The sequence below is a fragment of the Sus scrofa genome, chromosome 7, assembly GCF_000003025.6.
Source record: "Sus scrofa isolate TJ Tabasco breed Duroc chromosome 7, Sscrofa11.1, whole genome shotgun sequence".
NCBI lineage: Eukaryota > Metazoa > Chordata > Mammalia > Artiodactyla > Suidae > Sus > Sus scrofa.
This window is the reverse complement of record NC_010449.5, coordinates 103,558,450-103,570,501: the sequence shown is the minus strand read 5'-3', so window position 1 is coordinate 103,570,501 and position 12,052 is coordinate 103,558,450. Positions and strand designations below refer to the sequence as shown.

Here is a 12,052-nt window from a genome sequence, read left to right as displayed (position 1 = left end):
GTTTCCTTTGCTGTGCAGAAACTTTGAAGTTTGATTAGGTCCTATTTGTTTATTTTTGTTGTTGTTGTCAATACTCTGATAGGTGGATCTGAGAAGATGTTGCTGTCATTTATGTCCACGAGTGTTTGGCCTATGTTTTCCTCTAAGAGTTTTATAGTGTCTGGTCTTATATCTAGGTCTTTAATCCATTTGGAGTTTATTTTTGTGTATGGTGTTAGGGATGTTCTAATTTCATTCTTTTCCATGTGGCTGTCTAGTGTTCCCAGCACTGCTTATTGAAGGGGCTGTCCTTTCTCCATTGTATATTCTTGCCTCCTTTGTCATAGATTAGTTGACTGTAGGTGCGTGGGTTTAATTCTGGGCTTTCTATCCTATTCCACTGATCTATATATTTCTGTCTTTGTGCCAGTACCATGCGGTTTTGATGATTGTAGCTTTGTAGTAGAGTCTGAAGTCTGGGAGCCTGATGCCTCCAGCTCCATTTTTCTTTTTCAGGATGTCTTTGGCTATTCTGGGTCTTTTGTGCTTCCAAACAAACTTTAAAATATTTTGTTCGAGTTCTGTGAAAAATATCCTTGGTGATTTGATAGGGATTGCATTGAATCTGTAGATTGCCTTAGGTAGTATAGTCATTTTGATACTATTAACTCTTCCAATCCACGAGCATGGTATATCTTTCCATCTATTTGTGTCCTCTTTGATTTCTTTCATCAGTAGCTTGTAGTTTTCAGAGTACAGGTCTTTTGTCTCTTTAGGTAGGTTTACTCCTAGGTATTTTATTCTTTTGGATGTGATGGTAAATGGGATTGCTTCCCTAACTTCCTTTTCTGCTCTTTCACTGTTAGTGTATAGAAATGCCGTTGATTTCTGTGTATTGATTTTGTATCCTGCGACTTTGCCAAATTCGTGGATGAGCTCTAACAGTTTTCTGGTAGAGTCTTTAGGATTCTCTAGGTGTAGTATCATGTCATCTGCAAATAGGAATAGTTTTACTTCTTCCTTTCCAATCTGGATTCCTTTTATTTCTTTTACTTCTCTGATTGCCATAGCTAGGACTTCCAAAACTTTATGTTGAAGAGTAGTGGCAAGAGTGGACATCCTTGTCTTGTTCCTGATCTCAGTTGGAATTCTTTCAGCTTTTCACCATTGAAAATGATGTTTGCTGTGGGTTTGTCGTATATGGCCTTTATTATGTTGAGGTAGGTTCCTGCTGTGCCCACTTTCTGAAGGGTTTTTATCAGAAATGGGTGTTGGATTTTGTCAAAGGCTTTTTCTGTTTCTATTGAGAGGATCATATGGTTTTTATTCTTTAGTTTGTTCATCTAGTGGTATATCACACTGATGGATTTGCAGATATTGAAGAACCCTTGTGTCCCTGGGATAAATCCCACTTGATCATGATGGACAATACTTTTAATGTATTGTTGGATCTGGTTTGCTAGTATTTTGTTGAGGATTTTTGCATCAATGTTCATCAGTGAAATTGGCCTGTAGTTTTCTTTTTTTGTGGTATCTTTGTCTGGTTTTGGTATCAGGGTGATGGTGGCCTCATAAAATGAGTTTGGGAGTATTCCTCCCTCTGCAATTTTTTGAAATAGTTTCAGAAGGAGAGGTGTTAGCTCTTCTCTAATTGTTTGATAGTATTCGCCTGTGAAGCCATCTGGTCCTGGACTTTTGTTTGTTGGAAGTTTTTTAATCCCAGTTTCAATTTCAGTTCTTGTGGTTGGCCCATTCATCTTTTCTCTTTCATCTTGGTTTAGTCTCGGAAGATTATACTTTTCTAAGAATTTGTCCATTTCTTCTAGGTTTTCCATTTTATTGGCGTATAGTTGCATATAGTAGTATCTTATGATCCTTTCTATTTCTTTGATGTGCATTCTTACTTCTCCTTTTTCATTTCTAATTTTATTGATTTGAGTCCTCTCTCTTTTTTGCTCGATAAGTCTGGCTAGGGGTTTATCAATTTTGTTGATTTTTTCAAAGAACCAGTTTTTCATTTCATTGATCTTTTCTATTGTTTTCTTTGTTTCTATCTCATTGATTTCTGCTCTGATCTTTATGATTTCTTTCCTACTACTGACGTTAGATCTTGTCTGTTCTTCTCTCTCTATCTGCTTTAGATGTAAAGTTAGTTTGTTCATTTGAGCTTTTTCTTATTTCCTGAGGTGGCCTTGTATTGCTATAAACTTTCCTCTTAGAATGGCTTTTGCTGCATCCCATAGGTTTTCGAGTCTTGTATCTTTGTTGTCATTTGCTTCTAGGTATTTTTTAATTTCCTCTTTGATTTCTTCAGTGATCCATTGGTTGTTTAGTAGCATGTTTTTTAGTCTCCACGTTTTTGTGTTTTTTTGCAGTTTTTTTCTTGTTGTTGATTTCCAATCATATGGTGTTGTGGTCAGAAAAGATGCTTGATATGATTTCAGTTTCTTAAAGTTACTGAGGTTTGATGTGTGGCCCACAATGTGATCAATCGTAGAGAATGTTCCATGTGCACTTGAGAAGAATGTGTATTCTGTTGCTTTTGGATGAAATGTCCTATAAATATCTGTTAAGTCCATCTGGTTTAATGCTTCATTCAGGGCCTGTGTTTCCCTGTTGATTTTCTGTCTGGATGATCTATCCATTGCTGTAAGTCGGGTGTTAAAGTCCCCCACTATGATTGTGTTATTGTCGATTTCTCCTTTTAAGGTTATTAGCAGTTGCCTTACATATTGTGGTGAACCTGTGTTGGGTGCGTAGATATTTAAAATTGTTATATCATCTTCTCGGATTGATCCTTTGATCATTATGCAATGTGCTTCTTTGTCCCTTAAAATATTCTTCATTTTAAAGTCTATTTTGTCCGATATGAGTATTGCTACTCCAGCTTTCTTTTGATCCTGGTTTGCGTGAGATATTTTTTTCTATCCTCTCACTTTTAATTTGTGTGTGTCCCTTGAAGTGAAGTGGGTCTCTTGAAGACAGCATATATATGGGTCTTGTTTTTGTATCCATTCAGCCAGTCTATGTCTTTTGGCTGGGGCATTTAGTCCATTCACATTTAAGGTAATTATTGATATGGATGTTCTTATTGCCATTTTATTAATTTTTTTGGATTTATTTTTGCTGCTTTGTTTTCTTCCCTTCTTCTCTTGTTCTATTCTTCCTATAAAAGTTCCTTTAGTATTTGTTGTACGCCTGGTTTAGTGTTGCTGAATTCTCTCTGCTTTTGCTTATCTGTGAAGGTTTTGATTTTTCCTTCAAATCTGAATGAGAGCGTTGCTGGGTAGAGTAATTTTGGTTGGAGGTTTTTTTCTTTCATCTCGTTAAGTATATCATGCCATTCTCTTCTGGCCTGCAGAGTTTCTGTTGAAAACTCTGCCGATAACCTTATCAGGGTTCCCTTGTATGTTACTTGTTTCTTTTTCCTGCCTGCTTTCAAGATTTTTTTTTCTTTAATTTTGGTCAGTTTGATTAGTATGTGTCTTGGTGTGTTCCTCCTTGGGTTTATTTTATATGGTACTCGTTGTGCTTCCTGGATTTGAGTGAGTGATTCCTTCCCCATGTTAGGGAAGTTTTCAGCTATTATCTCTTGGAATATTTTTTTCTGTCTCCTTCTCTCTCTCTTCTCCTTCTGGCACCCCTATAATAATGATGTTGTTGCATTTAACGTTGTCCCAGAGTTCTCTGAGACTCTCTTCATTTGTTTTCAATCTTTTTTCTCTTTTCTGTTCTGCATCCTTAATTTCCACTAATCTGTCCTCCACCTCGCTTATTCATTCTTCTGCCTCCTGTATTCTGCTGTTAGCTGCTTCTAGTGAATTTTTTATTTCAGTTATTGTATGTTGCATCTCTTCTTGTTTAAGTTTTATATCTTGTATCTCTTTGGTCAGTCTTTCCTGTAAGTTATCCATCTTTGCCTCCAGTTTATTTCCAATGTCTTGCATCATCTTCAGCATCAACAGTCTAAAATCTTTTTCCTGGAGGCTAAGAATCTCCTCCTCACTTAGCTGTTTTTCTGGGGTTTTTTCTTTCTCCCTCATCTGAGTTACAGTCCTCTGTCTTTTCATTTTTATAGGTTTTTGGTGTGGTGACCTTCTTACAGATAATAGAATTGTAGCCCCTCTTACTTTTTTTTTTTTTTTTTTTTTTTGTCTTTTGTCTTTTTGTTGTTGTTGTTGTTGTTGTTGTTGTTGTTGTTGCTATTTCTTGGGCCGCTCCCACGGCATATGGAGGTTCCCAGGCTAGGGGTTGAATCGGAGCTGTAGCCACCGGCCTACGCCAGAGCCACAGCAACACGGGATCCGAGCCGCGTCTGCAACCTACACCACAGCTCACGGCAACGCTGGATCGTTAACCCACTGAGCAAGGGCAGGGACCGAATCCGCAACCTCATGGTTCCTAGTGGGATTCGTTAACCACTGCGCCACGACGGGAACTCCCCCTCTTACTTCTGATTTCTGCCCCCCTGCAGCTGAAGTCAGTATGGGGGCTTGCTGTAGGCTTCCTGATGGGAGGGACTGATGCCTGCCCCCTGGTAGGTAGAGCCGTTTCTAATCCCTCTGGTGGGTGGGGCTTAGTCTCTGGATGGGATTAGAGGCAGCTGTGTGCCTGAGGGGTTTTTCAGTAGCCTGTTTACTGAGGGGTGGGGCTGTGATCCCACCTGGGTTGTTGTTTGCCCTGGGGCTTCTCAGCAGCTAACTGATGTGTGGGGCCAGATTTTCCCAAAATGGCCACCTCTAGAGAAAGGCAATGCTGCTGAATATTCCCTGAGAGCTTTGCTTTCAATGGCCTTTCCTCACAACAAGCCACGTTAACCCCTGTTTTCCCAGGATGTCCTCCAAGAACTGCAGTCAGGTTTGACCCAGATTCCCTTGGAGACTTTGCTTTGCCCTGGAACTCAGTGCACATGAAAATCTGTGTGCGCCTTTTAAGAATGGGGTCTCCGTTTCCCCCAGTCCCGTGGAGCTCCTGTGCACAAGCCCTGCTGGCCTTCAATGCCAGATGCTCCAGGGCTCTTTCTCCCCATGCCAGATTCCCACACATGAGAGTTTGATGTGTGGCTCAGAACTTTCACTCCTGTAGGTGAGTCTCTGTGAACCAGTTAGTTCCAGTCTGTGGAGGGTCCCACCCATGAGGTGTCGGGTTGTTTATATCACGAAATTGCCCCTCCTACCTCTTGGTGTGCCCTCCTCTTTTTCTTCTGGAGTAGGGTATCTTTTTTAAGGTTTCCGGTCCATTTGGGTGAAGTGTGCTCAGTCTTTAGTTGTTTTTAGGAGAGAAGTTGAGCTCCAGTCCTTCTATTCGCCATCTTAATCCCGTCTTGACCATCCATCACATCCTTATCAGTTCATCCCACAATCCCCATAGTTATAATCCAACAAGTAATCTGATTTTTTTTATCTCTATAAATTTGTCCTTTCTAGAAATGTCCTATGAATAGAATTGCGTATGTGGTCCTTTATGATTAACTTCTTTCAATTAGCAGACTGTTATCAAGGTTCATCCATCATTACTTCTTCTTGCTAAATAACTGTTCACTATTTGAATATACCACAGTTTATACATCTATTTACCAGTTGATGTTCATTTGGATTATTTTTACTTCTCGGCAATCATAAATAATGCTGCAGTCAACATTTGAGTACAAGTTTTTGCATGAACACATGTTTTCATTTCTCATAGGCACTACCTAGGAGAGTGTTGCTGGGTTGTGTGGTAACTGTGTTTAAACTTTTGAAGAAAGTTCGATTGTTTTCCAAAGTTGCTGCACCACAACTATTACTCCCCAGGTGGCCTCAGGATGGGGCCAGTCATTAGAGAGTTGGAAATTACAGTCCCACCCAAAGGGGGGATGGGAGGCAGGCAGGGGAGGACTGGAAATTAAGCTCTAAAAAAACCTGAGAACAATGAGGATTTGATGAGCTTCCAGGCTGGTGAACACATCCATTTCATCCTGAGGCCATCTGGGGGGCCCCACCCTAAGCTACTTCATTAACACAAACCGTAGTGTGATCCAAAGGGCTTGTTATTAATAAACCATGCCTTTACAAGCATGATTTCCATTTTTCCTTCACCCAACATATTATGCATTGGTCACCTTACAATGTTATTGTACAGTTTTTCTGTAATTTGACTAATGGTGATATTTATTCTATGTCACTATCTGTTAAACAGATCATCTGACCAAAGGAACTGTACTTTTTTTTCATTTCTGGGGATGTTTGAAAGCTGACATATGTGGGGAATCCCCAGTCTAGGGGCCATATCCCAGTTTTGCTTCATCATAGGCTGTATGATTATGTTATGGCTACACTTAAAAAACTGTGGCATGCCCTAAGAAATTCCTAGCTTCTGGAGGCCTAGAACTTTCTTGTTTGTGGTTGTGTGCTATACAGGGAAATTGTCCCTTAGCTTAATTTCATTTTCCCTTCTAATCAGGGCTTCCTCTGTTTTGCTTCTTCAGATGAAGACTAATATTTAGAGTATCTGTAATTAAATAGGGGACTTCCTGCTGTGGTGCGGTAGCTCCAGGTGCTGCAGAGGCACGGTTTCAGTCCCTGGCCTGGTGCAGTGAGTTAAAGGATCTGGCATTGCTGCAGTTTTGGTATAGGTTGCAGCTGAAGCTTGAATTCAATCACTGCTCTGGATGTGGTCAAAAAATAAAATTAAATAAAAATAAGATCAACTAGAAATTAGAGGGTAGCATCACTTGGAAAGGTGCTGACAAATTCTGTTCTATTGAAGGTAGAAGAAAGATTTATTTTCTCATCCTTGCTTTAAATATCTAAATATGAGTTGGTAAAATTTGAGTCCATGGAAAAGAGAGTTACTTCAATTAAATTTCCTAGTTTTAAATGTGCACAAATGTCGACATTATCTACCTTATGCTGTAGAGAATCTCTTTCTCTCTACCTGATTAGCTGAACCTTTGGCCATATACATTTTTAGAAAACGTTATTAGGAATTTTATTTTACTTTCAGTCTCTGAACTAAACTCCCTTATAACAAGTTTCTATGTCTATATGGGGTGTTTTTGATTTTCAGATGCTTTTACTATATTATATTATGAAATTAGAGAGCTAATTATATTACAACTGTAAGTTAAGTAGGCCAAACTTTTCTGTAGTATTGCCTTTTGTCAGTTGATCTAAGAAGGGAGTGGAAAATTTATTGTAGCCAAATTTGAGGATTATAACCTGGGAAGAACAACTCAGAAAGCTCTAAGAATTATTCTACTCAATAGAAATCAAGATATATAAGTTTTTTGAGACCAAAAGTTATATATCAAATTATGTATTATTGACAGTTTCCATAATCCACATCTAACATTTACATGGGTCATGTGACCTCTTCAAGATCAAGAAGGAATATTACCTATTAAGGAGCTGTCTTTTGATGCTAGGAGAATGTTACTCTTTATGGTTGAGCAGGTATTCCTGCCTGTGGGTGGGTCTGGTCAATGAGTAAGTGAATACACAATGCACAGTGGTGGTGGTGGTAGGGGGGAGAAGAGACCAAACGGTGGAGAATTTATGTTTAAATTTTCTTGTCTTACCATAAAATATGAATTTTATTTCACACTTTGCAAAAATGATAGAATATTTTATAAAAATGCCAATATTTTATAAAAATCAAAAAAAATCATTTCTGCACCAAATTTTATCTGATAAAAAACCATTATGTAAATTAAAATATTATGAGTATTTTATAATTTTGCTTGAATTTATTGTCTATATTTGTTCAAATTATCATGTCTTTCACATGTTTTGCAATGCTCCTGTTTTCTATATTTTTAAAAAATTTGATGTAAATGTCATATTTTTAGACAAAACTTCAATGGCTCTGTGAGGAACTGAAAGAGAGAGAAAACAGAGAGAAAAGTCTCCAGCACCAGCTGATGCTATGCAGACAGCAGCTCAGGAATATGACTGAAAACAAGGAATCTGAGCTCCAGTGTCTCTTTGAACAGATAGAAAGACAGGAACAGCTTCTGGAAGAAATACATCGGGAGAAGAGAGGTGTGTTATGTTTTATTTTTCTTTGTTTATATTTGTGGCATCTTAGGGTTGGAGGAAAAACAGAAAAAACTCTTATTTCTCTTGCTTCTAGTTCAAACCACAGAATTTCCAAATTCCTCTCCTTTCCTTGTCTCTTGTCTCCTTATCTTCATTTCTGGGTCTAGAAGAAAAAACTATTTCTCCCTGAGAATTTCTCCTTCAACTACTGTATATCCGTCCTGTGTCCATCGATACCATTTGTGTCTCTTGGCCATTTGCACCTGCTTCTTTGGTAAGACATGTTTATTATTCTCCGGCAAAATGCTAAAGTTTTTATTTTACTTCAGTACTTCAGTAAAATATCCATTAATTCATTCAACAAATACTTACTTTGTGTCTGTTTTACCTTGGGCAGTATTATAGGTTCTAGGAATACATCAGTAAATAAAGCAGAAAAATATCCTACTGTTGTTTAGTTTACATTATATTGAGTGGGGGTGACATAAATGTGAAAAGTAAATAAATTATGTAATATATTAGATTTTAAGTACAATGGTGAAAAAAGTAAGTGAAGGCTAGTTTGAGAGAGCAGGGAGCAGGGTTTAATGTGTAGGTAATACTTAACTTTAAAAGTTAGACAAGAGTCTTGGAACATTAAGTATATTATGTTCAGTTCTACCAGGGATTTGTATGATGGGAAGAAGGAAACAGCATCATGTATGGGAATCCTGTGTGTATTTTATGTTGTGTTGTTCTTAGCCTTTTTTTTTTTCTTGCTGAACTTTATTAAGAACCAGAAAGAGGTGTCCTACAGTGTCCCTCTAAGAAAAACTAAGCTTTAACATAGGATTGTTCTTTTTAAAATAATTTTTTTGTTTTTATTTTAATAATAAGGATTATTCTTTCCACATGTACCACTTAAAATTGTTTATTACTGTCTTGAGTGATTCTCAAATTTTTGGTGTGAGGATCATTTTACATTCTTAAAACTTTTGAGACCTCAAAGAGCTTTTATTAATGTACATTATATATGTCACTATCTACCTATTAAAACTGAGTACTTGAAAATATTTATTTCTTTAAAATAATTGTAAACTCATTACATACTAGAGTAAAATTAATGAAATTTATTTTTCAGTACAAGAAAATTGAAGTGGCATTGTTTTTTGAACTTTTGTAAATCTCCTTAATTGCTGTCTTAAAAGAAGACAGTTACATTTTCATTTTTGCTTCACAACTCATATGTTGTTGTATTACCTGGCATGTACCCCCTAAAATATCGACATTTTATATTCATGGAAATTGAATATGAAAAAGACAGTTAACAATGTTATTATTAAGGGGTCTTGGATCATCCACACACGTCCCTTGAGAATTGCTGCTCTAGTGCAATTGAAAGATGTAAATTAAGCCGGTAGTAACAGTCAGGGATGCCTTTGCGAATTTTTTTTTTTTTTTTTTTTTTTTTTTTTTGTCCTTTTAGGGCCGTGCCGGTGGCATATGGAGGTGACCAAGCTAGGAGTCTAATTGGAGCTGTAGCTGCTGGCCTATGCAGAGCCATAGCAACGCCAGATCCCAGCTGCCTCTGCGACCTACACCACAGCTCATGGCAACACCAGATCCTTAACCCCCTGAGTGAGGCCAGGGATCGAACCCGCAACCTCATGGTTCCTAGTCGGATTCATTTCTGCTGTGCCATGACAAGAACTCCAATATTTTTTAATGACAGTAACAATAAAATCTAATTATGGAACTTATAAACAAAACATTGTATGTTCTGTATGCATGCTATATGTTATAGCCTACTTACTAATTAATATTAGATTACAACACTATTTTTCTTTAAGTAAATATTATCAATATCGTCAGTCATTTCTTTGCGTAAGAAATAAGCAATATTGTATTATAAAGTCATAAAACTGTCAGTGGAAAGAAATCCCAAAGAACCAAATATCTGTGCATATAGATAATTATATCAAATGCCATGCTTTTTCATAAAAGCCTCAGAAGGTGAGGTATAAAGGTTATAATCTCTCAAGCTGATGGTTTTTATATCTACTTTTTGAATTTAGTAAATATTTATTGCTTCCCTTGTTATCTTAGAGCACTTGAATTCCTTTGTACATCTTAGAATCAGCCTGTCGTTTTTTTAAACAGGATCTACTGATGTTTTAATAGAATTATGATAAATGTATAGATTAATTTGAGAATAGATATTGGAAACAAATCTGAATACTATCCATGATGACACAGGTTTGATCCCTGGCCTCGATCAGTGGGTTAGGCATCTGGCATTGCCATGACCTGTGGTGTAGGTCCCAAATGTGGCTTGGATCTGGTGTTTCTAGGCTGTGGTGAAGGCCAGCAGCTGATTTGACCCCTATCCTGGGAACCTTCATGTGCTGCGGGTGCAGCCCTAAAAAGATGAAAAAAATTTAAAAATTTTTAAATTTGAAAAAAAAGAGAATGGAAATCTTAATCTTGAGTCTTCCAATCAATGAACATGGTGTATTTATCCATTAATTTATGTTTTCTTTAACTTTTCTTCTAATGCTTTGTAGATTTCAGCCAATAGCTCTTGCACATCTTTTTTAGATATATTCCTTTTTTTTTTTTTTAACTTATGAAGTTTTAGGAAATAGCATTTAAAATTTGATTTTCCAAGTTCTTTTCTAGTAGCTAGAAATGCAATTTTTTTGTGTGCGTGTCTATTAAACTTGTATTCTGTAACCTTAAGTTCATTTATTAGTTGTAGTAGCTTTTAGTTATTGTTTTTTATTCTTTGCACTTAGAGTTCTCTTTGTACATGATCATGTCATCTGCAGATAAGGCTAGTTTTGCTTCTCTTCCTTTTCTTTTTCCTTTCTTAATTAAATTGTTAGGACTTTCAGTACATATTAACATATACTTGTATTCCTGGGATAAACTCTACTTTGTCAAAATATATTTTTCCTTTTACATATGGCTAAATTTGGTTTAATAATGATTTGTTAAGAATTTTTGCGTCTGTATTCATGAGGAATATTGATTTGTAGCTTCTTTTCTTGTAATGTCTTTGTCATATTTAAATGTTAGTGTAACTGACTCTTAAATTGGTTTGCGTTTTCCCTTATACTATTGGGAAGCATTTGTGTAAAGTTTGTATTACTTTTTTAAATGTAGGATAGAATTCATCAATGAAATCTTCTGGGCTTCTAGTTTTTGTTTTGTGAAGGTTTTTAATTTTAAACTCAAATTATTTAATGTATGGCTATTCAGAATTCTACTGCTTCTTTAGTCAGTTTTGTTAATGTGTACCTTTTAAGATATTTTTCCCATTTCATAGGGGTTGTCAAATTTATTGACTTAAAATTCTTCATAATATTTTTGTTTTGAATTCTTTTAGTTTCTATAAGATCTGTGCTGATTTCTCTTATTATATTTCCTGATATTGGTAATTTGTTTTCTCTCTTTTGTTCTTTGTAAATCTTGCTGAGGATTTTATTAAATTTTTTTATTATCTTTGAGAAAAACTTTGAATTTAATTTTTTTCCATTGTATGCCTTTTTTCATGTTTTATTGACCTCTATTGCTATTTTTATTTCCTTTTACTACTTTTGTGTATCATTTATTCTTCTCTTGGATTCCTAAGTTTCAAGCTTCATTTTAATACTTCTCTTTCCTATGACTTTAGTCATTTAAAGTCATAAATTTCCATGTCAGCAATACTTTAATTGCATTCCACAAATTCTGGTATATTATCTTTTTATTATCATTTTGAGTTAGAAAATATTTCTCTTGTGATTTTTTCTCTTACCTATGGTTTTTTAAGAAGCGTTATACTTAATTTCAGAGTATTAAGCATTTTCTAGATGTTACATTATCAGTTTCTAAATGTAGTACCCTTGCAGTCATAAAACATACTCTTCATAATTTTGATCCTTTACTGAGAATTGTTTTATGGCCCCAAATGTGGTTTTAGAATTTTCCATGTTCACGTGTGTTTGTGTGTGATTTTTTTTTTCCTCCAAATATTTTGAAACTCTCTTTTTAGATCCCGTCTTAGTATTGATTATAGAAATACACTGAGTATG

General features: G+C 36.1%; 1 protein-coding gene across 14 annotated transcripts in view; it reads left to right on the top strand.

Moving 5' to 3' along the window:
* CEP128 (centrosomal protein 128) overlaps positions 1-12,052 on the top strand; it is a 414,346-nt gene that overhangs the window by 189,822 nt on the left and 212,472 nt on the right. For all 14 annotated transcript variants that reach the window (XM_021099567.1, XM_021099565.1, XM_021099569.1 and 11 more), the window contains one exon: positions 7,808-8,000. In XM_021099567.1, the coding sequence (XP_020955226.1) occupies positions 7,808-8,000 (193 nt within the window). The remainder of the gene's footprint in view (positions 1-7,807; positions 8,001-12,052) is intronic.